This window comes from Festucalex cinctus, chromosome 17, assembly GCF_051991245.1.
Source record: "Festucalex cinctus isolate MCC-2025b chromosome 17, RoL_Fcin_1.0, whole genome shotgun sequence".
NCBI lineage: Eukaryota > Metazoa > Chordata > Actinopteri > Syngnathiformes > Syngnathidae > Festucalex > Festucalex cinctus.
The window spans coordinates 18,588,164-18,615,420 of NC_135427.1; the positions used below are offsets into that span (position 1 = coordinate 18,588,164).

General features: G+C 37.6%; 1 protein-coding gene across 12 annotated transcripts in view; it reads right to left on the minus strand.

Moving 5' to 3' along the window:
- rbfox3a (RNA binding fox-1 homolog 3a) overlaps positions 1-27,257 on the minus strand; it is a 509,587-nt gene that overhangs the window by 117,594 nt on the left and 364,736 nt on the right. Inside the window, exon 1 of one of the 12 annotated variants that reach the window (XM_077501741.1) lies at positions 9,050-9,432. The exons of the other annotated variants lie outside the window; for them this stretch is intronic. Within the exon in view, the coding sequence (XP_077357867.1) occupies positions 9,050-9,175 (126 nt within the window). The 5' untranslated portion in view covers positions 9,176-9,432. Of the gene's footprint in view, positions 1-9,049; positions 9,433-27,257 lie in introns of those variants that run through there. 12 annotated transcript variants of the gene reach the window in all.

The window sequence follows — 27,257 nt, forward strand, 5'->3', positions numbered from 1 at the left end:
TGTAATAGTACAATATTTTTCCTCATTTTGTTAACATAAAGAATCTAATATTGGCTAATGCCAAGTTGTGAATGGTGGAAATGTTGTATCGTAGCATTTTTTTACAATCCAAAAAAAAATGTTAGCTTAAAAAAATATAGCATTGCTACTAGGGGTGTGAATTGCCTAGTACCTGACGATTCGATTCGTATCACAGGTCACGATTCGATTCGATACCGATTAATCCCGATCCGAATTTATAAGTCGATTGTTGCGATTTTTTTTCATTCAAATTTAAAAAATACTAATCAGTAAGCTTGTAGAGTGTAAGATTTATATGAAATTGTATTATTTATTTATCTGAAATTTCAGTCTTATAGAGGTTGTAATCTGTTTCATGTTTGAACAGCATTAAAATAAAATATTAAGGCTTAATGTTCCGTTCATATAACATTCTTCCATGCTCAAGGTGTGAATCCTAACCCGAAGTCAGACGTTTTGTTGAATATTTTGCCATTAAAAATGGAAGTTTAAAAATCGATTCACACACACACACACACCCACACACACACACACACACACACACACACACACACACACACACACAAAAAAGGCAATGATGATAAGACGTTGAATTGGTAAGACAACCGAATGAACAATTCTGAGCTCTTTAAAAAAAATAAAAAATAAAAAAAAAATAAAAAAAATCGATTTTTTTTTTATTGAATCGATTCGAGAATCGCGCGATGTAGTATCGCGATATATCGCCGAATCGATTTTTTTTAACACCCCTAATTGCTACAGACTCTTTGTATCACTTCTTCTCCACTTCATTATAAGCAAAGCCAGGGCTTTCCGTAGTAACTAATTTACTTCCAGACAAGCAAGAAAAGGCACCAGGTACCTTCAGTGGCTTAGCAACCGGGCCTTTGCCGTCTTTGCGCTGTCCTACGCTCTGCCATGCATTGAAGGCCATAAAAAAACAAGTCAAGTGGGAAAAAGGGCTCTACACATGGGCTGATAATTTACAATTTATTATGACCACTTTTATTACTATTACTCTCCTATTTACATAAATAAAGGCTAAAGCAAAAGTTGCTGGAAATGTTTCATTCATTTACAACCATAGTTGTCTCACAATGTATTGTTGCTATTATATAATCTTTGGGGGGTAAGGATTTCTCGTAAATCAGCATTATTTTGTGAAATTGGAATTTGTTTTAATGAAGGATGGCAAGTGAGGTCATGCCAGGTGAACAGGTTCCAAGTTTAGCTTGGAGTGGAGGTAAATTTCCTTGGTGGGTGGATGAGTGTAACAGATGGTTTGGGAAGCTGACAGGATGGCGGATGTGGGGGTTGAGGCTGGGCTTTGTCTTGGCCATGTTTTTTTTTTCCCTACGCTTTGGAAACCTGCACCTGACGGAATGGCCGTAAATACCAATGGATGATAGCGGATTTATGAGACACAAATATCCCAGTTGCAGCCTATCATTTCAAGGAGGCTGTCATTGTAAGTCAGCAGGGAGATACTAAAAGAGGTTGGTGATTTTTGGCTTTTACTTTTACTTTAATAACAGCTGAATGCTCACCTTCAGAAAGCCCGAAATCATACTTTGGATCAAAGTTGAACTTTTTTTTTTTTTTTTTTTTTTTTTTTTTTTTTTTTTTTTTTTTAATTCTCTCTCTCAATGTAGCAAAATTATACTCAATGTGGGTGTGCAAGGATAAATTAAGCATCTATGTACGAAATTAAGACAAACGTATGTGGCTTAATGTCACTTTGTCATGTCTGGGGTCACGCCGGGATTAGGTTTGAGTTCATAACCCGTTAAGTTGGGTTCATGACCGTAAGGTCAAGTGTCTGTTTTGTACTGATGTAACAAGTGTGTGTTTTGAACTGATGTAACATCATCTGGTTTCAACTGGAATATGATGTTTCAACTGGTTTTATGCTATGTGATGTCACGAGCTTTGTGATGTCAATCTTTAATCCTTTACTTAGTCACAACCAATCAGATCAATTCACTGTCTGTAGTAGCTGGCTGAGAAGTGTGTGTGTGTTTGTCGGATTATGACTTCTGTCCCTCTGTGCAACTCTCTTTGTTTCTCGTCTAGTCGGGTTTGTTCTACGCCTCTCGATATGAATAAATAGTTTGGGATCCACCTTCAGCACACGAAACACTTTATGAGTGGCATTATAAGTGACTGTATTTCTCCATATATTGATAGAGCAGTGCATTAGTTGTCTGTACTTATACACAAGTAACTTCAAGGTAGTGTTGTTCCGATACCGATACTGCATTAAAACAGTGGTATCGGTATCGGTGACTACTCACAAGTAACATGCCGATACCATTAATTCCAAAGCTAATGCGACATTCACTGATATGTGACATGCTCACTGCATGCCATCTAAGATATCCTATTGGCCCTTGAAGGCTTTGAACCAATTGCAGGACAGCGTTTTCATGTTGAGAAATAAAAACCTTAGGTATCGGTATGGTATCTGTATCGGCCGATACTGCAAAGCTGGGTATTGGAATCGGTATCGGGGGACAAAAAACGGTATCGGAACAACACTACTTCAAGGTCAAATGTATATCTCCTATTGTATATAATAGAGACGGGAGCGATAAAGAAAGGGAGGAGAAGAAAAAGGGCGTGGAAATGAAGTGACCAAGAAAGAAAAGTCAAGCGGATGGAAGACGGGATTGAAGAGGAAAGAAAAACAAAGACCTCTGCTGAGGCCAATTACATTCTTCGTGTTATATAAATTGGCACACGGGTGAGAACAGCTAATGAGAGGCAGCACACGCTGTCTGTTGGGGATGTGTGCGCGGCGTATGGTGAAAAAATGACATTAAGGATTCAGCAGTAACTTTGAGAGATGTAAAGCGTGAGCCGTATGAACTTGGCCTGAGAGCAGGTGAGCTTATCAAGGCTTAGAAAACTTGTGTAAGTACAAGAATGTAGATGGCAGAAGTGGAGCCATACATTGCGGCAGGTCAGGCAAAGAAAATGACCTGACGTGGGAGGAGGGCCAGTGTTTATATAATCAATCTTGATCTTACGGTTGCATGTGCACAACAATACACCGCTAAACAATATGTTGTTAAATTGATAGACAAGCAGTCCTGCATTATTAATCAACAAGGCTTGCAGTATTTTTCTGTTTGGGTGTTATTTTGTGTTTGTTAGTGTTTTGAAGGTGTTCACGTGCAAAATCTACAGGCCAAAGGGCATTAATTGCTCCTATGGTAAACAGACAGACAGAAGAGGAAGCTGCTTTGTCAGATGAAAACAAAAAATAAAACATAAGAAAGAGGGAAGGGGGGAGAAAAAAACAGTCCCAGAGGATGCTCAGCAAACAGCCACATGAATAACCACCAAACAGAGACTCAAATACTTGCACATTTGGAATTGGGGTGTGGCGGAAGCATCAGACAAGGGACATTAACTCATTTGCTCCCAATAACGTGTAAATACGTGTTTTTTTTAATGTTCTAAGTGTCCCAAAGACGTATTTATATGTTTTTGGGTTGTTGTTTTTTTTATGCTAGAGCATACAGAAGGCTTTGATGCAGCCTCTCAACTGCAAAGAACGGTTGCAGAAATGGTAGTTATGACACAAACGGCCAGCAGGTGGCAGCAGAGCAAAGGAGATCAACCAGGCCCATGTAGAAAAAAAGCTCAATTACTTACAATTTTAAATAATTTGTGAAAACTGATGAAACTTAGCTCTCTTCTAATGCCAATTGCTGCAACAGATAGAAACATACTTTTTTTCCTGATGAAAGAAGAGAATTTAATCTTTCTTTTGATAGGTCCCATGCTTTTATAGCCATAAAACACAATATTCTGTGGGCCTTGCAAAATCAGTCAAAATCCAGTAAAACAGCCGGGAGCGAACGGGACTGCTTCTGTGTAAATGGCTGGGAGTAAATGAGTTAAAGCCCAAACGCACTGAATTTTTTGCAACCATAGACAGGCTCCCACCACCTTCCAACGCACCTGCACAGCAACAGAGGAAGGACTGGGGGAAGGGGTAATCAACAATAGGCGTTGATATGCAATTTGCAATTTGTTTAGTGTGTCATCCTCTCATTGCCGTGGAGACAACCTCTTGATTCAGTAATGTCACGAAGCACAAGAGAAGGAGGGCTAAGGGAGATACCTCCAACAGATAAAACCATCCAGGAGAAGGCCAAGGCCTTGTTTATTTTTTTTTAGGTCAGGCCGATTTTATTTTCAGTCAGTCTTTAGTCTCTGCCTGGACTTCTCAGTGGGCATCATTTAGCCAAATTTCTGGTCACTTCTTAGAGGCAAACAATCACATCTAGTCTGAGTATTGGCATCATAACTGGCAGCTTTGCTAATTCCAATATTGCTGCCATCGTCATCCAAATTTTCCAATAAATCTTTAAACTTCCCACTCCAAACAGCAAAATATCTATTATCTGAATTCCAATTATATATGAGTCTTTGACATCTTTGGCAGAATTCTTCAATCTTCCACTTGTTCCAGCGATCCATATGCATACCCGGCCGTAAACGTTCCATCTGGATAAGCAGGCTCCCCTTTTCTTGGTCTCCTGGCTGAGAATACTTTTTCAATTGCGTTGAGAGTTCAGTTGATTAATTCCATAATTTTTATTATGGATTAAAATGCAGCCAATGATGATAGTGGGTGTAGACAAAAAGACTACATGAGACAAACCCAGCAAGGGATAAGGGAAGGGAGGGAGCAGTGTAAAAAGTATCTAACTCCATTGAGAGCCAAGGAGGAAAAAAAAGAAAAAAAAAAAAAAGAATGATTGTTGTTGATTTTTTTCCCCATATACCATTTAAGCCTTTTTTTCTCACCAGTAACCATTTTTTAGATAGTCAAGAAACTACTTAAAACATGGTTGGCGGCAGTGCCCCTGGTTTAAATAGATTTTGCTGAGCATGAAAAAAAAACAAAAACAAAGCAGCAACAGCTGCAAACATGTTTATGTGAAAACATAAAGTCTAATATAAAACAATAAAACAGCATCAGCAATGTATGTTGTTGATATTCGACACTGGGCCTTTTGAAATTGGAGGCTCAGATTAAATGGTCAAGTACCGTCGAGCAATAACCGAGTACTTGCTGCTTTACTACCACAATGCAGCTGAATGAACATAATGCAACACAAATGAATCCGAGCGTGTCTCATACTTGCTGATGGTCATGTTGCCGTTGTCCATTTTGAATATACTGGATGTGCGACAAATGTTTCTTTTCTACTTCTGCTAAATTCTTAAACGTGAAGACTTCGCATCTCACTGGAAAAGTATTATCGTCTTGTTTACTCTACAGAACTACCCAGGGTTCCTCTTGTTTAATGCCTCATATACGGTCTACACATACTCGCTGTAATTTGAAACCCCTCATTTAATTACTTAATCGGTAACGGAGCTGTTATTTCCAAGGTAAAGCCATGTCGTGTGAGTGTGATGTCGAATTCCACCTCTGCAATAATTAAGAACCAAAAATAAAACGCCCCATGGATGACGTATGATGAGAAACCCTTTGAGAATTATTAAGTATCAACTCACAATATCCACATGCAACAACACGCAACAACACGAGCACTACACCGAGGCAAAAAAGCAAGAACAGAGACCATCAAGATATGAGAGAAGAAGAGCAAAGAGTGCGGCGAGCGGCGGGCTGTTTCACCACATTACTCTGTGTGTTCTGACCACCACAAAGGAAGTGTTTAACTATTAGGTGCGCCTTGGTAAAGATTCCTCCCTTCAACAACTCCTTTCCTCCCTCCCTGGAGAGAGCTGGGGAGCTTGCACAAGCAGATTTAGCACATCGTATTGACTTACGAGGACTTTTTTTTTTTTTTTTTTTTTTTTTTCCCCCAAGCCGTCGCCTTGGGAAAAAGAGAGCGAGAGAGCAATACAAAGAGAAGGATTGAAGAAGAGAGAGAGAATGGAAATTCAATACACAGACAGGGAGGAGATGAATGTTTTAGAGTGCACGGATGTTTAGCTGTGATCCATGTTGTCTGCAAATGGATGGATAGATGAGGAGAGGGCACATGAAGCGTGGGATCCTGCTTAGAAGCAAATACGCACGAGTCCAAAGCTAGGCATGTTTCTTATTGCCGTTTCCAAGCAACATTAATTCAAAGTACAATTAAAAACCTCAACATCCATCAACTCTAATTGCATCAACTCTAATAGTTGTCGCCTGGCATGTGAGAGACTATCACCATTTACACCACGGGTGTCAAACTCATTTAATTCAGGGGACACTTTCACCCAAATCTGATCTCAAGTGGGCAAATAAACTATATAAATAACAGGTGGATTTTTTTATGACCAAATACACACATTCTGAAAATATTTCCATGTATTATTATCTTATTGCAGATTTTTTGTATTAAATCCTGAGTAATAGCCAAATTTCTGAATTTCATTTAAGTGGTCGACAATGCGCCCTCCAATGGATAACAGTTAATTTTAGCAAAAAAACTGCAGTTTGTGTTCAGTCCTTACAAGCCAGATTTGAGTTCTAGCCTGCAGGCCGTATGTTTGACACCCCTGATCTACACTTTCCATAATAATATGGTGCAGTCAGTAGTAGCGATGTAAAGATAACAGCAATATCATGATATCGCGATATTAAAACTGCCACAATATATCGTCGTGATGTTACGATATTAAAATCAGCACATCTGTTCAAAAAAGTCTGGTTGATTTCCATTTGTGCAGTTCTAGCACCCTTTTTATAGTGCAGTTTAATTTTAACAAGACATGTTTTGGCCCTTCTATGTTTCAAACCCACGCTAATGGTGAAGGATGAAGGGGGGACGTAAATTGTCAATATCTGTTGGAACTCAATGTGTGCGAGCATTAGCAAGTAAATGCCTCAAAATATATATTTATATATTTTTAATATATAATATTTTTAATATTTTTCATTGCAGTAATGTACAAAAACACAATGTTTGTTTTTTTGTTTGTTTTTTAGTATAAGCTAATTTTTTTACAATATTGTGACCTTTTTTTCTATCACCAACCTCCCCACAATAGGGTGACAATTATCGTATTGTGACCTTCATATCGTGATAATATCGTATCGTGATGTTTGGATATCATTACATCCCTAGTCAGTAGTCGACTTGTGACTGTTATGATGGTCCGTCACATGATTATTATTTTTGCAATTATTTTAATCCCTTCACACTTTGTCGAGAAAAAAAAAAAAAAAAAAAAAAAAAAAAAGTAGTCAGACAAATATGTGCAATATGTATTCACAAATATAACGGAACATATGGTGTTCCACAGGGTTCAATTCTGGGGCATCTGTTGTTTTCATTGCATTTGCTGACCCTGGGTTCAATCTTAAGAAAATAGTCCTCTATAAATATTAAGATGAGTTGAGTGATGGGAATCAGCGTCCTAACTGCATGATTTGCAATGCCGAGTTGAGAAATTCTAGTCAGCGCAACTGGTTATCGAGTAAAACTAAATGAACACCTGCATTGATATGAACAATACACAACACAACATGAATTCAAGGTGAACAGAGTTAGATTCAACAAAAAGGTTACTCATCCTGCTTATTTTGATTGCCAGTATAACCTATGTCTAGAATTTGGGATAAATAAATACATTAAAAAAATATATATATTTTTTTTATTTGGGAATGCGCATAGGAAACTGGTGGGGTTCAGTACCTCCAACAAGGTTAAGAACCACTGCTCCAATATATCATGCCGATTCAGAATGATTGCAAATCATTGACGTTGGAAATAAAGCGCACAATACCCAGAAATATAATATAATAATATATATATAGCATATATATATATTTTGCATCCAAAAGTGTTGCAATGCTGTGGAATGGGGCATTTACAAAAGTCACATTCAGAAACACACCTTTGATGGCTTTATTAAAAGAAAAAAAGAGCAAAGCAAAAATGTGTATTTTTTTCTTTTAAAGCACCATTTCATAACTACTCAAAAGATTTTTTCAAAATCCAAACAAAAAAATCTGAATCTGCGTAAGCAAATAAATGAACACACACGGTGAGGGACTAACAGACTGCTTCCCAAAGGACTCATTGTGTGCGAGTGCACGTGCATGTGTCCTCACATACAAGTGAGGGTTTAAGTTGTTGCACGTGTGTGCGTGCGTCCCAGCTGGTGCATGTTATGTGAGTTATGCGCGCGTGCAACCCTTGTTTGTGTGCAGCGCCAGCAGGCTGGTGGTTCTGGGCCGTCCCGTAAAGGTGATGTGTGGCAGCTATTTGGAGGCTGGACGTGGCAGGTTAGCTCACTGCAGCCTGATCATATTTTATATGGCATCTCTCGCCAGTCTTATCATATTTTATATGCCTGCAATAACAAACTGTCTGGAGGAAAAAAAAAAAAAATGGGGGGGGATGCCTGCCACTAGTGCACATGTGCCAGCAGTAAAAAAACAAAAAACAAAAAACAAAAAACAAAAAAACAGCTACACACATGCACACTCAAGAGGCTGAGTTGCAGCCCGGTAATTGACCAATGTCGAGTCAATTGAATACTTTTTTACAGTATAGGCAAACTGAGCGAAACCCGCAGAGTGATAACTGAGGAAATGAGGCACAGTTAATAGAAACACAGCCATCTGAGTGAGGCCACTTGAAGAAGTGCGCCAGTAGTCATTTGGTTCTATTGTCTAATTCAGTTCGGAGCCGACATCTGTCACTGTCCTGCTGCCCGCTCAACATGCACACATGCTCACGCACGCACATTTTTCTCTCTCACGCACATCTACACTCACATGAATAGTATGAAAACAAGGAAAAAAAGTCTGTCATGGATCAGCGCTAAATTCACACTTTTATATTTTTATCACTGGCATCATGTGACAAAAGCAAAAATACACACAAAAAAGTTTGGGGAATTGAGTCATTTTGAGTAATTTAACAACCAAAATCACATTTAGAGTTGGTGAGATGTGAAGTTGAAAAAGTTAAATGAAAAGTGGATGGAACATAAAGGATGCGTATCGGAAGTGGCTGTGAGTGCTCTGGGTGCCGCTTACCTGGGGCAGATAGAGGAAGGCAGGGGGGCATTGCAGAGAATGTGGTAACATCCCGGTCCCGGACAGCAGAACACAGCCAGAATTTGCCATAGAGCACAGCATGTGAAGACGGGACCCCTTACTCATAGAGACAGACTCTATTCACACCTCTTCTCGCAGACGCACCGCTCTGTCTATCCTCTCACCTCTCAACCTCTCTCTCTACTTCTTGTCCCCTCCCTTCGAGCTTTCTTTCAAGCGGCAGCGATGCGCAGGCAGACGCTTACTACTTCGGCGGACGCAGACGAGGGACGCCCACACGCACGGACGAAACTCCGAGCGTAAAAGTGTTTTCACGGGAGGGGAAGTCGCGGGAAGTGCGAGCAAAGTGATGCTCCTGATTCTATTCTTCTCTCCTCTGTTTACTTTGAGAAAGAGGTGGAGGAGCCGGAGCATGCAAATGGAGAAGGGAGGGAGGTCGAGACGGAATAGAGAAACACAGGGAAGCAGAAGAAGGGCGGAGGGAGAGGGGTGGGGAGGCGGGGCAAAGGAGGCTTGGGAGGTCCTTAAGGGAAGGAGATTGGAGAAAAGATGATGGGGTTGGGCGGGTTTTGAAGTGGTTGAGATGGAGACCGTGTGCGTACACTTCATATATACAGTGGATGTGTAAACAGGATGCATTTAGGATCTTCAATATCACTTTTTATTTTTTTAGACTAACAAAAGTACAAGTACTGTACTCAACTCTTGAGTCGTCACCGAGTACTTAAGAGTACTTGAGTACTCTCTCTCTCTCTACATATATTTATTAGTGCTGTCAAAGTTAAATCATAATTTAATGAGTTAATAAAAAAAAATATTGCATTCATCATGTATTAACACAGATTAATCGCACTATTAATTTTGACCGAAGATGATCCTCTAGGTGACAGCGGATGGTTATGTTAAAGGTGCCACAGGTTGTTTGAGCAATAAACATAACTACATGCATTGAAGTAAGGCATTTAATAAATGTGTGCGTATGACATTCAGAATATTTATTCATGTCAAACTATCGGGGTAATTTTTTTCCATTAAATTATGAAAGTAATTAACTGATTAGAAAAAGAGGAGGATGAGCGTACGTAGTGGATCAAAAAATGTTGAAGACGTCCTCATTACATTAAATGTCAAAAGAATTCACATAACAGGTGCTCTTTAAATTTGGCAGGCAAAAAATGTTGTTATAAATTTTTACATTTTACATTACATTTTTCTACTTGTGCGTCTACTTTTTTGCAAAGCTTGTAACAAATTTGAGTAATATCTCAGAATTGATGTAAATTATTAATTATTAATGTATTATCTGTTCTTATTGTTGCTGGAAATGTAAATTTCCCAGAGGGAGCCATCCCAAAGGGATCAATAAAGTCAAGTCTAAGTCTAAGTCTAAAATCATAAAATAGAACGTATATATTTAGCATCAACGCCTATTGTAAAAGCTTTCTTTGATCCATGGATTTAATACTTCTGTCAAGTACATCCGTTAAACAAAATGATCAAAATGGACTCAGCTTTACAGGCCATCCGTAATCAATAATACATTTCACAGAATCAAACACATTCATAATGATCCGTTTAATGATTATCGCCATCCCTACAACACTTTCCTAAATGTAATCGTAAGAATGTGCTTGTGCTAAGCTTACATCAAAAGTAACCACACATGCGTTCGAGTGCAGAGAAGCAAACTAAATCTATAAAATGCTAAATGCATTTAATCCTAAATACATTACTGCGCCTGTAAATCAATTTAGTTACAACGGGATTAACGTGATCTCAATGCTACAAGAGCGCTTTGCAACCAGCTGCTTATAGGCTTTGTTCAATCAAAAAAAATAAATAAATAAATAAAGACTGCCTCCGTTTTTTTTCTCGTTTCCTTGAGCAAATTCTTGCAATGTGCTGTAACACCCATCTCTCGAAATAAAAGCATTTCTCAAATTATTATGAATGAGAACAACAACACACATACGCACACACGCCCCAGCACTAATGCAACGGCTTAATTTAATTTATAGCTCAGTTGTGTTGAGGATATTTTCCTTTAAGCGAGGCATTTCCCCAGAAAGAAAAGAGCTAATGGCTGAATAATGAGATATATTGTGGTAGGATACACATCCCCCACGCACTCTCTCACCCTCCTCCGTCCAACATTCCGTCCACCTGTGGGACCTCGATGAGAGCAAGCAATAGTTTATCTATAATTTGATGTTATGTGCGTTGATTGGTGCACTACGACATTACGTTTCACAAAGCATCTGTCTTTTACGCACCTCCTGCGTTGAGGAGACGAGGAGGTGGAGGGGGGGTGGGCCGAGCCGCACGAGCCACACAGGGGATCGGAATGATGGAGGGGAAAATAGGAGCAATGCAGATACGCAGTGCTCCTCTATTTTTCCACGTTCAGATACTTAGCATTGGAAAGCTGAAACTAATTATTTGTTTCGTCAATACATAATTCATATCTGACCATAATCAATTTTTTGAACATTGATTAATTTGTTGGGGGAACTGAGATGAATTACATAAAAAATATCAAACACCCAATGTGTATAATGAACTATGTATATGTGAACATGTTTATGTACAGTATATTTAGAAATACAGTGAATCTAGAGTAGTCACTGATACGATACCAGATACCGATATCACTAATACATAAAATCCCCAGCACCACCCAAAAAAATTACAACTATTTTTTTTAAAGACCTACAAATCAAAATATAGTATTTTTTCTTAAAATTGTATGAAATTAATGGCAATTCTTTTATTCCTTCAATCTCTAATTTCTAGTTCCTGATTGTAAAATGGCCACGAGAGGGCAGACAATACTGGTAGAGGCCACTGTCACGAGTACTGATACCTTAAAATAAGGCTGGAATCTGCACAAATACCGATACCTAGTGTCGGTACTCGCCCATCCCTAGTAAATAGTAGTAACTTAATTGGTTCAGTGAGACTGTTTATAGACTGAAACATTCATAAGTTGAGTTTTTTTTTTTCTTTCTTTTAATCACTTCCCTCAGGCAGAAGGCTTACGGTCCATTCGGACATTTTTACATTATCCACATTCATTGTCTGTGCAATCATATATTTAACTCATTTACTCCCAAAAACGTATAAATACGTTCTATCTTAAATATTACCATGCTCCCAAATATGTATTTATACGTTTTGGCTTTGGTGCAGCCTCTGAACTGAAGAGAATGCTTGGAGCAATGGTAGTTATTACAAAAATTGCCAGTAGATGGCAACAGAGTATAAGAGATCAAAAAGCTCTTTTCCTCGTAGTTTTAAACAGATTTGTAAATAATGATGAAACTTAACCATATTTTAAGGCTAATTGATGCAAAATGGAAAAAGATAGAAATATATATTTATTCGTGCTGAAAGAAGAGGCTCTAATCTTTCTTTTGGTAGATTCCATGTTTTTATAGCAATAGAACACAATATTCTATGGGCCTTGCAAAATCAGTCATAATCCAGTAAAATAGCGAAAATGTCCCGGGAGTGAATGAGTTAATCATATGTTTTATAAATTCATGTCAGTCAATGTAATGAGGTATTTAGTCAGAATGTTTATTTTAGTCTATTTATTTAACTTTTTAAAAAAAAAAATAATAATCTTTTACGTAATGTTTGTGTTGTCATCTTGATGCTACTCGTCTGTGTCATCTATGCACCAGTTGCCGAGACAAATTCCTTGTAAGGTGAAATTTAATCTCTTACATGGCAATAGAACTCAATTCTGATTCTGATTAATGTGTCCCATTGAAATGAATGGAAATGGAATGAATCCAGTGACACAGCTTTTTTTTACTCAATAAATTTAACACAATATAGAAATAAGTATATAAAAAAAACTATTAGGAAGAAATAATACACGTAAAAATATGAAAAATATTTTTTGCTCATTGACTTATTTTTTTAGTACTTTGGAGTACTACAGTTTCCCAATTGAAGAATGGGAAGATTATGACATATTTTTTACGGTCTGTTTCTTTTCAAATTTGTTGGTTGATTGCGGCATACTGAGCCAAGGAAATTTCTATTTTCTTTTAAATAAAAAAAATAAAAATAAAATAAAAAGTTAAATCACAAGCTGGGATGTCACACTATCATTAATTTGCTACAAGATGATCGATTATTTTTTATATATTTTTTTGATTGCCTCGCTCAAGCTATCATCAGCAAGTACTTACTAATGTTTAATCTAACAAAAAAGTAAAACAGCCTCGAAGATATATAGCCAACTTTTCTTGCGCATTCATTCATAAAACGTGGCTGCTTCTGGCATCTGTGATTGGGTGAATGTAACATCTATTTTTACATGATTTACAGAAAAGTTTTTACTATGACTTTTTCATCACGCCATTCACAAATGCAACCATGAAGGTGCACCTTAACAGTGCGAGAAGAAACACAACATAATCCTTCTGCTCATCTATGCACAACTGTTCATAAACATTTAAAAAAAAATGCAACTGTCATTGTCGAGTGTTAGCATGGACACCATTCAAAGAGTGCGGCCTGTTCGGAGCGCTGCTCATTGGGGAGCAGCAGCCTATTGCCAGAGGGATGCACAAGGCAGGAAGGATAGGCGGCCTGCGTACTCAATGGGCTGCACTCTGATGCCACGACAATAAACAGTTGGCCACAAAGCATTCTAGCAGGCAGTTCAAGCAGAAAGATTACAACAAGCTGGCTTTGTAAATGCCCGATTGAACTCGATATATTGACGCATGCTGGGGAAACCGAGCTCTGAGCGGAAAGATTTGCTCAGCAACACACATGCTCATTACATTTGTATGGAAAACGGTATTTAGTTATCCTTACTATATCATTGTTTGCGGGTAGGGTCAAGGGTCCAGTTAAAACATGGATGCCCAAAACTACATCAGAAATACGCAGTGAAGCTTTAACAACCTGACAACTGTGGACATATGGAGGACCAAAACTGACAAAATTCAAAATAGATAAATACCTAAATAAATAAATAAATAAATGACTAAATAAGTAAATAAGTAAATAAATAAATGACTAAGTAAATAAATGATTAAATACATTAAAAAATGCCTAAATAAATGAATGACTAAAAGTGAAAATAAAAATACATTTGTATTTAATTTTTGAATTCTATTTTTTTTATATCCGTTTTTATTTTCACTTTTAGTCATTGATTTATTTATTTAATCATTTATTTATTTATGTATTTATTTATTTATTTAGTCATTTATTTATTTACTTAGTCATTTATGTGTCAATTTAATTTGTCATTTATTTTTAATTTTGGCAGTTTTGGGCCATACTGACAAGTTGAAATGTTATTCAAATGAGGGGGAGGTCTTAAGAGTGTTGAGCTATTCGTCTATTGGTTGATAGGGAGTTTGGTCGGCCCCTAAGATTATTTGTTTACTAGTCAATCACAGAACATGCATCCTCAGGGTTAGCCCTGCTTTATCATATTCCAATTTTAAAGAAGAACTAATTGCTTACTTCTAATTAAAAAAAATGTGTGTAAATGCACATACTAGACAGTATATGCATAACAGCAACTCACTATCTCTCCGCTGCCTCTCTATTTGCATGCAGTAGTTTTTAGCGTTTCTGCTTTCAGCATAACTGGCTGCCACCAAGCAGGCCTCCACTACTAAACCCAGCAGGAGTCGCATCTAACACAAATAAGTCCCACCAGGTGAATATATGGCTTACTGACCTGGAAAACGGGGAAAATAAAGAGTTGAGTATGCACAGTCCTAAAGGATCTACAAAGGTTTAATATGCTTTAATAATTAATGTGGCATGCCCCAGTTTTAGGATTTGCTGAAAAAGTGCATTTTCCCCTTTAATAGTCATTACTGTTGAAATCCAAAGGCACACGTTTTAATATGGCCAAAGTACGGATGGTCGGCTTTCACAGATCACGACCTCTTCCACTTATGCAGTTGTGCTTAATTATTAAAAATTACAAACACAAACAGTGCATGGAATTACCTTATAATCTTAAATACTTGCTTGGATTTTTTTGTAATAAAAAAAAATCATTCATATACAGTACATCTAACATCTGTATTGCAATTTAATGCACATTTCTGGATGACTTTTTAGCAAGTTCCATTCATTAGTTTATTCAGCGTATTTCTGGCCTCATCCATAAACCCGCGATGCTATTGAACAGCTTTCGTTTCACATTCTTGTCAGGAGGCCAGAGGCGAAGCTCCAAGTAATTATTGATGACTGAATTGAGAAGTTGGTCTCTCTATCAAGAATCCCACCCTATGAAAAGAGCTGTGAAGCTATGTGAAGATGAGCACTGAGTTCAGACTTTGCAATTCTGAAAAACTGAAAAAAAAAAATATTTTTATTATAAGACAGCGGAACCTCTAAAGTCTACCAACTAAAAAAGTGGCCATGAAAATGACTCAAGAAATTTGACCAAATTCTAACAATAGAAATTTTTTCTACTTCACAACTAACAATATTGAATATAAAACACTACATGAACAACACGATGGATGAATGGTGGGGGGCGGGGTGACTCGGTGGTATGGTTTACATCTCCCAACCCAGAGGTTGTGGGTTCGATCCCATGCCATTGTGACCACGTTGAAGCATCCTTGAGCAAGATACTGAACCCCCATTTGTTCCTGATGCTGTGTCATCAGTCGGTGAATGGGTATTCAAAATGTAAAGCGCTTTGAGGGCGTTGTAAGGTGGAAAAGCGCTATATAAATGAAGTGCCATTTAGTAAGTTTCTTTAACTCATTCACTCCCAGCCATTTTGACTGAAGCAACATCCTTCGCTCCCAGCTGTTTTACCGGATTTCGACTGATTTTGCAAGGCTCAAAGAATATTGTGTTCTATTGCTATAAAAAAATTAATAAAAAATAAAAAACCTGAAACCTTCTTTCATCAGGAATTTGCAGCAATTAGCATCAGAATATAGCCAAGTTTGATCATTATTCACAAATCTTTTGAAAATACTGGCAAAAAGAGCTTGTTGCAACATGACCCTGGCTGAGCTCTTATACTCTACTGCCACCTGCTGGGTGTTTTTTGTAATAATTATCATTGCTTTAAGTGACCTCTCCAGGTCAGAAGATGCATCAAAGCCTTTTGTATGCTTTAGCATAAAAAACATATTTACAGTGTTCCCTCGTTTTCCGCTGGGGTTAGGTTCCAAAAAATACCCGCAATAAATGAAATCCGCGAAGTAGTTAGCTTTATGTTTTACAACTCTTATAAATGTTTTAAGGCTCTAAAATCCCCGACCGCACAATTTATACACTTTTCTCATTGAGGCATTTACATGTTCTCACATTTCTCTCTTGTTCAAACATTGACAATGTTGAAACCTTCAGAAATTTTATAAAATTGGTATATTACTGTAAAAAAATATGCAAAATTGCACTTAAAAAAAAATCCGCGATACAGCAAGACCGCGAAAAGTGAACCGCGTTATAGCGAGGGAAGACTGTATACATTTTTGGGAGTGCAGGACAAAGTATTAAAAATGTATTTACACGTTTTTGGGATTGAATGAGTTAAGGTCATGGTTGCCATTGGTAGATTTTCAAGAAGCTGAAAAAGTGAAAATAAATGTAACAGTGCTGACTGTTGAATCTCTCACAGGAGAAATAATGAACTTTGTTAAGAAAAACAAGGTTCATGACTTCTAAGTCAATGATTTACTAAGATTTCAACTAATAGGTGCTAAATTGCACGTTCTCTCACTGTTTAAATTACAAAAGAGACAGCCAGATTATTTTCACCATAGAAAATTTGGAAAAGCACCAGAAGCGCAAAATGAAGTTGGAAGTGATGGAACTGGAAGTGTAAGTGGAAAAGGCACACAAACATACTATTAAGTTGCAGGAAATAAATGCATCACTCTGATAACTGAGAAAGGCATCAACCACATAAAGAGTATATTTTGATTGACCTCAAACTGAGGGAGTGAAAATTGAATGTACAGTTATGTGGTAATCCTGCAGAAGGCCTCTACAGGCGATAAATTGTGAGCCGGGGACCAGCAGCAGCTATTTATTTATTTTTTTACATTTCAAGTAGAGTGACATGTTATCTCATATGTCTATTAAAAAAAAAACAAAAAAAAACTCAAAGGTAAAAACAATGCTATTATTGTTTAAGCATGGATGGGGAACCATATAAAATCTCACCTGCCATGCTAAACATTAAATGTGTTATTTACTAAATTCATAAAACAACAATGTATCGGATGTCACTGTTTTATAGGGTGTCTTTAGCTATGCACTGTTTATTTGTTGGGATCAGCTGGCTTCCAGTAAACCTCAATAATATTAATGTGAGACCACACAAAGGATCCTTGAAATTTTGCTGCATATTATATTTTAATCACACCATAGTTAAGTATCATTGCTGGATATAAAATGCATAGGCTGGCATTTTCCAACCAATATTGTGCGTTAATGCCCATGCATCACCGTATTTAGCGTGCCTTCTGCCATATTGCTGAGTCAGCGCGTGTGTCCACATCCCGTTATGCTTCAGATGACCAACCTTTATTATGAGCGTTTGTGGCTACCTTGGAAAAAGGGCTATTTTTTGTCTGTCCATCTTTGTGTAGTCGTATTAAATGACAAGTAAAGATGATCAGTCCTCATCTGTTTTTTGGAAAGATCCCAATGAGTGCCTCAAGATAAGAGAATATCCTAAAACAGGCATGTCTAAAATTGTTATCTCAGCTCATTTTTTACTAGCCTGTGGCATAAAAATAACATAACAATAAAGTCTGCATTAGGCTTAGTGGTTTGCGCATCTGCCTGTACTAAGGCTTGGGGCTGGAATCTCGGCTTCGTCCTTACTTTTTTGCATACTCACCCTTTTTTTTTATGTGGGTTTTCTCTGGGTACTGTATAGTTTTGTTTTGGTTTCCTGGAAAGTGATGCTTTTAGAGAAGCAAGATGTCCAGCACCAGCTATATGTGTGACCTGCAATTGGCTGGTGAACAGAGGTGGCAAATCCAGGTCCAGAAAGTAAAAACCCTGCCACAGTTTAGCTTTAACCCCTTGTGCTAGCTAGCTAGCTCCCTAGCAGGTAACCGAACACCCGGGGAGCTCGCTAAGGAGCTTGCTCGCTAGCACCTGAACCTGGATTTGCCACCTTTGATGATGTGTATTTAATGTCATTTCTAGCATAATCCTTAAACTCCAAATTTTTGTAGTCCTGTCACTATGCTGCTAGCTAGCGAGCTCGATCCCTAGCTAGATTCCCAGTGCTCAGATACCTGCTAGTGAGCTAGCTAGCTACACAAGAGGCTAAAGCTAAACTGTTGCTGGGTTTTTACTTTCTGGACCTGGATTTGCCATCTCTGCTGGTGAATGAATCCAGGGCATGTAGGGTGACCATATTTTGATTTCCGAAAAAGGGGACACTTGGCCTGACCTTCATATGCGAATAATATAGAAAACAAAAACACATGACTCCCTTTTAAAGTCTTAATTAACAATTGTGAAGTCCAACCTTTTATTTTGCATGTCGAACCCGAGTTACAACACATCTCAGGTTTGCGGGCGCAGAGCGCTACCAGTGAGCGAAACTTCTGGGCCATCAGTAGTGCTTATGACCTTTGAACGCTCAGGAAGGGACGTACCTAATAAACTGACTTATTATTTAAAAATATATATATATATAACAATAATAACAAGCACACACAGTCTACCAATCGCAGTAACAGTAAAACAGGACTTCTGGTCAGCCTAAGGGTACAGTATACTGTACACCATCACCTCGGAGAGGCTCTTGCGACTTTAACATGGACACAAGTCCCGCATTAAGATTGTATTTGTATGCACAGTACATCTTACTTTCAACATTCAGTGCTCTAAAAATGTTGAAACAATCATTCGAAGATTAGTGGCAAGCATTGTGTCTCCAGTGTGTAAGTATAACAAGAAATCCTTGACATCAAGAGTAGGTGTCATCGTTTAATATGCAAGTCTGTTTTTGCTGTGAACGACTAATATTTGAAGACACTTTGAAAAACAACTTAAGACGACGTGTCTAGTGGGCAGTAGAAGGTTAAGCAGACAACTGCTAGCTCAACTATGTTACGTTGCTAACAAAAACAAAAACAAACAAAACAACAACAGTTAGCAAAGTCATCTTTACTGAGGACCCTTCCACCCCCCATGCAAACACACGTCTTTCCAGAAATGTAAAGTTATTATGATTTGTCTCCCCATTTGAACTACAGGAAAAATGTAGTGCTGCTAATAAAATCAAAACAATTCCAGATACAGGTCAAAAGGTGAAATAACAACAGACCTTTGTGCTGCTGACACTGACAGGGCAATACAGTATGTGGCCAAAATGTCACTCATCACATTCTGTTTTCACCTGTGTTTGATTTTATAATCATGATTATGTTTGGGTTTTAGAGTAAAAGCCTTGCATTGTTTTTTTTCCCTTTTTTTTCCCTGGGGTAAAGTTGCCCATAACATAATAGATGTTATCATTCTTGACATTTTTAATAATAATAATAATAATAATAATAATAATAAAATTGGGTAGCCATTTGAATCATAATCACTTTCTGGTTATTTAAATTGCTTGTGTCAAACTGACCCCAAGTATAAAATATGTTAGCACATTTAAAGACAACAAGAAGGTTAAAATACAGTAATTGTGTAATTTTCGGGCTCATATTTGACTGAGCATGTAGGATAGAATCAAGGCTATTTTCAAGTTAAAATAAGTGCCATTTTTCATTTTAAGGTTAAAGCTCTTTACTATCACCGATTCCCCACTGGTGACCTTACAAAATAATTCTGAATATTAAATATTATATAATCAGAATCGGCGTCAAAGTTATTGGCCGAGTATGTAAAAACGCACAAGGAATTTGTCTTCACATTCAGAGGGAGACAAAACGAGAAGCCTGGCGGTTTGCTAAATAGCATCCCGGGTTTCTTAAATGGAGGGAGGGACTAACTATAATAAAATAACTCTAAATAATAATAATAATAATAATAATAATAATAATAATAATAATAATAAAGTCCTTTTAAATTCATGTGAACAGTAAATGTCAAGAAAACAGTAAAGCACCAAACAAAACAAAAAAACAACAACAACAATGGTCTTTACAATTATGTGTTCTTAAAATGTTATGGGGGAAAGAGATATTACAGCTAAAATATTCAATTAATGATTTTATGAATCAATTTAATATTGATTATTCATTTTTTTTTTTATACCCAGCCCTAATAGGTATGATAATATCTTTATGTGTGGGTCTAATCATCCTCTGATTGAGGCTCATAATTGAAAAAAAAGACAACATTGAACATACTCTATTGTCAAAATAAGCAAAAACTTAAAATTACAACATGTACTATCAACGACTCACTACAGAGTATTATGAGTTGGGCTTTTTCAAACGCTGAGGCAATATTTGTTTTTTACTTGGGTGGTGCATACATTACATTTATTTAGCATAAGCATATTTTTTACATGAACATTTTATCTGGTGCAGATTTAATGCACATTTGACTTTCTGTCCTCTGCTTGTTCAATAAACTGTCATCAATTACTTTGTAACCTCGAATGCATTTTATTGCTATTAATGCAATATGTCATATCAGATGTCAGCCCACAGCATGCTGATGAGTGTCTCTTGTAAAACCTAAAGTACAGCATAACATCGCTCGCCACACCTCTATGTAAAACAATGTAAATGATCACCGCTGTTGTTTTTGTTGTCTTTATCACATGATATAATATCAAACTTTCCCAGATGAAACACCTAAAAATTTGTGTTGTCAGATACATTTTTTTTTTATGCAGTATTACCTGATTCTGGTGTAAACTTAAAAGGCCGGTGACATTGAGGCTTCAAAGTCACCATCAAAGTCAGATTGATGGTATTGAAATATTTATAATGTTCAGTCTTTGAGCACATCCCACCTGCCTGTTATTGGAAGTGCAAAATGAGGTGGGACATCACCGGCAAAAGGTCCTTGCAAGGGTTCGGGTGGGTTTGTAATTTGCAACTCGTTATTACAGCAAAAAGGTCCGAAAGAGCAAGATAAAGTCCAAATTGGTAGGATGTGAAACCGTATTAAGTGAGGAAGAGAAGAAAGTGAGAAATCTGTTTTGCGGCCAGATTGACTCGGCAGGAGAAGTGACTTTGAGAGCAGCGGCCAGTCCCTGCTGTGTGAGGTGAGGCAGCGCTTAGAAAGAAAAGACTTAACAGGGTGACGACGTTAGATGTTTTCTTTTCATCCTCGAGATGGTTGTCCTCATTAGGGTTGCTAGTCACCTGTAATCTATTCCGGTTGATTTTGGATGAGAGGCGGAGTACACCCTGGACTGGTTTAAAGCCAATTGCAGATTTTAAACATTATTTATCATCACGTTCTACCCATTGTTGAATCGTCAGATGTTTATCAATAAATATTAAATGCGCTGCTGACCTTAGATCCAAAAATCAGAAACATTATTAACTCATTCACTCCCAGCCCTTTTCACTGAAGCAAGCCCCTTCGTTCCCAGCTGTTATATTGGATTTTGACTGATTTTGCATGGCCCACAGAATATTGTGTTTTAAAACATGGAACCCACCAAAAGAAAGATTAGAGCCTCTTCTTTCATTAGGGTAAAAAGTATACTTCCGTTTCCATTTGTCAGCATTTAGCATTAGAATATAGCTAAGTTTCATCATTATTCATACATCTGTTTAAAACAGTGGGGAAAAGATCTTGTTTGCAACATGGTCCTGGTTGATCTCTTATACTCTGCTGCCACTTGCTGGCCGTTTTTGTAATAAATACCATTGCTTCAAGTGTTCTCTTGAGTTCAGAGTCAGTATCAAAGCCTTCTGTATGCTCTAGTATAAAAAAACAAATATGCCTTTGGGACCATGGCAATATTTAAAATGGGAGCAAATGAGTTAATACAGTACATCACAAACAAACTCAGTCTGACTTGCTACAGAAAAAAAAAAATAAAAAAAATCATGACCATTGAAATGCCTGGAGGATATTTAAAAAAACAAAAACAAAATATTTTTTGAGAACGTTGAGCAAACATACGTTTAGCATTCATACTGTTCATATGGGTGGAGTCAGAATTTTGGGGGTATTTTCATAGACGACTTGATTGGTCTAACATGGCAGAAGTATAACGGACTGGCTCACTGAAGTCCAAGCAGTATTTTGGCTGCTGTAAAGTGGGCAGAATTCATTTTTACAAGAATTCAGAGAATGAAATGTCATGACATCCACCACATATCAGAGGAGCCTGCGCCTGGATTAATTCCACCAAAATTATGTTGCACTACCTACGCCAAAACTTAGACCTGGTTTCACCTGCTCTAACGTCTATTCTACTTTCTGCAAAACTTATTTTCAAAGTTGTGAAAGTCTGACGGCATATAAAACTTCAAATAAATAGATGTCTATTAACCCATTCGCTCGCAGCCATTTTCACTGAAGCAACCCACTTCGCTCCCGGCTGTTTTACTGGATTTTGACCGATTCTGAAAGTCCTACAGAATATTGTGTCCTATTGCTATAAAAACATGGTACCTACCAAAAAAAAAAAGATTAGAGTCTCTTCTTTCATCAGGAAGCAAAAAGTACATTTCTAGCCGTTTCTGTTTTGCAGCAATTAGCATTAGAATATTGCTAAGTTTCATCATTATTTACAAATCTATTTCAAACTGTCGGTAAAAGAGCTTTTTGCAAAATGGCCCTGGTTGATCTCTTATACTCTGCTGCCACCAGCTGGCTGTTTTTGTAATAACTACCATTGCTTGAACCATACTTTTCAGTTCAGAGACATCAAGTCTTCTGTATAATCTACCATTAAAAAAATTAAAAATAAATTAAAAAAAAAACATACGTCTTTGGGAGCACGGTAATATTTAAAATAGAACATATTCACGTTTTTGGGAGCAAATGAGTTAAGAAGAGGGAAGCTCTCAAATGGCAGAGATGCTGAAACTGTCCATTTTTTACACATACAAGCCACTAACAAGAGAATGTGAGTGAACACTGTAAATTCATTGGCTCCTTCAAATGTCTGCAGAAGCTCTTGGCTCCGCCCCGACTACGCCTTGACTAAAATGCAAAACAGCATCTGCTGCTAAACGTGGCCCTCTCCAGGGAGTCTCTCCCTAGCCCAGACATCCACACCCTGCTTGAGTGCCTGCCTATCAGCCCGGAAAGCAGCTGGGGCTCCAATCTCCACTCTCAGCTATTTGCCAGCATCAGCAGCCGGTGTAGGTGTCGGCATCGCTCGGCCCGCAGATTAGTTATATTGTGCTACGCGTTCCATTCTTTCAAACAATAAACATCATCAGCATAACTTTGTTTGTACATCAACCATGAACGACATTAACATTTAAGACTTAGGATCGATGGATGGCTCCTTTACATATGTCAGTGTGGATAGTGGTGTGTGTGTAGGAACCCCTTATCAGTACTATATCACCAACATATACTGACTGGAGGCTTTATGCCAGCTGATGAATTGTCGCAACCCCTTGTGAGTCTGCTATCAGGCATATATCGCTCTGACACACACACTGACAAGAGCATTGGATCATACTAACCTGTGCAGGTGTACCTTATGTGACCTGTCTGTATGCAGCAACTCCTAAATTTGCAAAATTACACTATTTATGAAGGGAGGCATTCATATACAGTGGTACCTCTACTTACGAAATTAATTGGTTCTGGAAGAAAGTTCTTAAGTACAACATTTTGTAAGTAGAGACGCATTTTCCATGTAAATGCCCTAATCCGTTCCAAGCATCCCAAAATTCAGACAAAAAATGTTTTATAAAGCATAAAAATGCATCAAAACATGTAACAAATATATATTACAAAAAGATTATTGCACAAAAAATGAGAGTTGTGCATAATGTAAAAAACAAAGAATAGAGTAAAGAATATAAATGATGTTCATTTACCTTTTTAACTGCTGTCCTCTTCGTTTTTTGCCCTCTTTGATTCATGATCTCTCTGTGTTTTTGCCTGGTGTTTTGTAAAGAACATATCCAATGAGATATATATATATATATATATATATATATATATATATATATATATATATATATATATATATATATATTTTAACAATCTTGTTTATTTTTACTTGTTTATTTGAATTTTTTTTATTTATCGCTCACTCACTCACGCTTAGATCATGTAAGCCGCACATCATCTCCTGAAGGCAAGTGACGGTTCCACTCCACTTGGCTGGAGCCCTTTTTTTTTTTTTTTTTTTTTTTTTTTTTAAAGGGATACTTCACTTATTTAGCCCATTATAGCAATAAAAAGTTAATATTTTGTTGATAATTAATTTGATAATTTCATTATTTTTCACGTACAATTAGTACCTTTAAAAATACATTTTGCAACTTGCTGTCGACTGAAAATTACATCACAAGGGCTCAGGTAACCAATCACAGCTCACCTGTTTTTCTAGGTGCTAGGTTTTCTAGGTCATGTGACATTCACAAGCTGCGCTGTGATTGGTTACCTGAGCCCTTGTGATGTCATTTTTAGTTGACAGCCAAGTTGCAAAATGTGGTTTTAAAGGTACTAATTGTATGTGGAAAAATAATGAAAATATCAAATTTATTATAGGCAAAATATTAATGTTTGACTGCCAAAAATGGCTAAATAAGTAAAGTATCCCTTTAACAATCCTTTGAAAATGTCCAAGGCAAACATCATCATAATGAGCGATTGCCCGAATGATGAAAACTTTTTCTGGGTGATTCTTTTCTCTAAATTCTGAAACTTGATGGAAACTTCAGGTACGGCGAGGCATCTTTTTCCAAAAAAGGCCCGTCTCGTCGCAATTAAAAACTTACTGTGCAACGTAGCCTTCATCAATCACCAATTGTTTGAATTTTTTGCACAAATTCGTCGGCCGTTAGTTAATACCTTTACGTAAAACTATCTAAACACCTCATGGCCCGAGGGGCGAATAACGAGGACGCTACATATAGACACATTCTATTCTGTATCTGTATCACATACGGTACAGGTCCCTCTTAGCCAATGGGATGCCAGGAAGATGCCAGTCACAGCTAATGGCAGACCAGCTGTAAGTATGTTGGATTCAGGAAACTCTGGGAGCTGCGAGTAGCGGCCCATACTGTAGTTTTACCTTTCGTATCCTGAAACTTCTTTCGTAACAAGAGGCAATATTTTCCTGTTGAGGAGTTTCGTAACTTGAAAATTTCGTATGAAGGGACGTTCGTAAGTAGAGGTATATAGAACATACACGCGCCACAATCAGACATTTGATTTAATGATGTCTAGAAACTGAAAAGAACCACTTCACACATTATGGTAAAGGCCACAAATGAGTGACAGCTTAGCGCTAAGTTGATTTTTATAGCCTGCTATGGTTTGGCTCAGCATGGGCCAGCAGCCCAAATGAGGGAGCATATTCCTTCCATGTCGCTAAACTAAATTGAGTTTGACCTCACACTGGGCCTGACTGCATTAGAGCATGACTCAAACATATGATTAGCCTGCTCCAGTCAGGTTATTAGGGAATAATAGTAAATCTAATTGGAAGGTAATTAGCGTAGGATTGCTCACAGTGCAGCACTCTGCATATTCGTGAGCCTGCGTGTGTGGCTGTGTCCAGTGTTGATTAGAATAGGTGGAAGAAATTTCCCTTGTAAACGTGAATCATTATGATCGTTTAAGTGACACAAGCTTGAATGGACAGGTACCACACAACAATACAAAAGTTAAAAAATGCCTCACTCACTGCAAGATTATTATTTTTTAATTAAAAAAATACCAAATAAACTTCATTCATGAAATATGTTTGATTATAATCTTGTGTCATTTATCCTACATTACTTCCTGGTTGTCTGTGCAAGCCAGTAAAGCTTTAGCTATCAGGTGACAGGGCACCACACCATCATTTTCAAAACTCCAAAAGGATTCATTTGAATTATTAAACACCCTAAAAGACACAAAAACATTAGATCAAAAATATTCATAGATGTTGCTAAAATGTTCCTAAATTTTATTATTTATTTTTAGTATGAGTTGCTGTTTTGCGATCCTGCTTTGATCACAGTGTGAGGTGTCCATTTTTCACGTTTAAGCTTGCTTGCTTTGTGCAAAACTCTGCTTTCATTTTCATTATTATGTTGCTCAACTATTGGACATATTCATTGCGGAAACATACACTTGGATTAATTTGGTAGAAAACAGACAAACAACATTTTCCAATTTTTATGTTGACATATTCAAATGAGAGAGAGGGATATTCTCAATGAATGGAATGTAGATAGGAATTTCTAAAATTTGCAGAATTTATGCATTACAAATTAGTTGCATTGGTTATTTAAATAATATGCTTTAATATCCGGCAATAATAATAATAATAATAATAATAATAATAATAATACTGAATCACACCTGAGAAGAGCAACCTGTGGTATTCCACAGGGTTCGGTATTAGTACCTGTCACGCCGCCACCAGGCGTGGCGGTTCATGCTTTTATTTTTGTGTCTCTGTTTCCCGTTTTACTCTGAAATCCTAAACTCTCCTCTCACCCCAGGTCACTTGCCCTTCCTGCCGCTCACTCATTACCGGTCCCCGCCCATGATTATCACCACCTGCCACCAATCAACCCACACAATAAAAGCCACCTGCATTCTCCCCTCCGTTGCCGAAGTGTCACCGTCAGTGCATGGAAGCGTCCACAGTCCTTATGTCCTCGTTCATGTTGCCTAGCGTTGTTGCCTTGTTTTTGTGCCTTTTCCTCCCTTTTGGAGCGCCTTTAGTTACCCCTTTTGCCTTGAGCCCTTTTTCCTCCCTAGCGGAGCGCTTTCTGTTGTCCCCAGTACCTTTTGCCTGTTTTTTCCTCCCTAGTGGAGCGCTTTTTGTTCTCCACTTTTTCCCCTCCCTGTTCTCCTCTCAGTTTGAGAGGAGACCTTTGTTGGCTGGAAATAAACCTGCTGCCCTGGTGGCCTACCTTACGCCTGCGTCTGAGTCCTACTTGTCCTCGCCTTGTCAGTACCCAACTTAGTTATAATTTACTTAAATGACAATATGCATTCAAATATTTTAAAATATTTAAGGTTTGTTGATGATAGAAACATATTTTGCAGTGTGCTTAAAACAAAAACCATGAGAAAATCTGTAGAAAGGTAATTG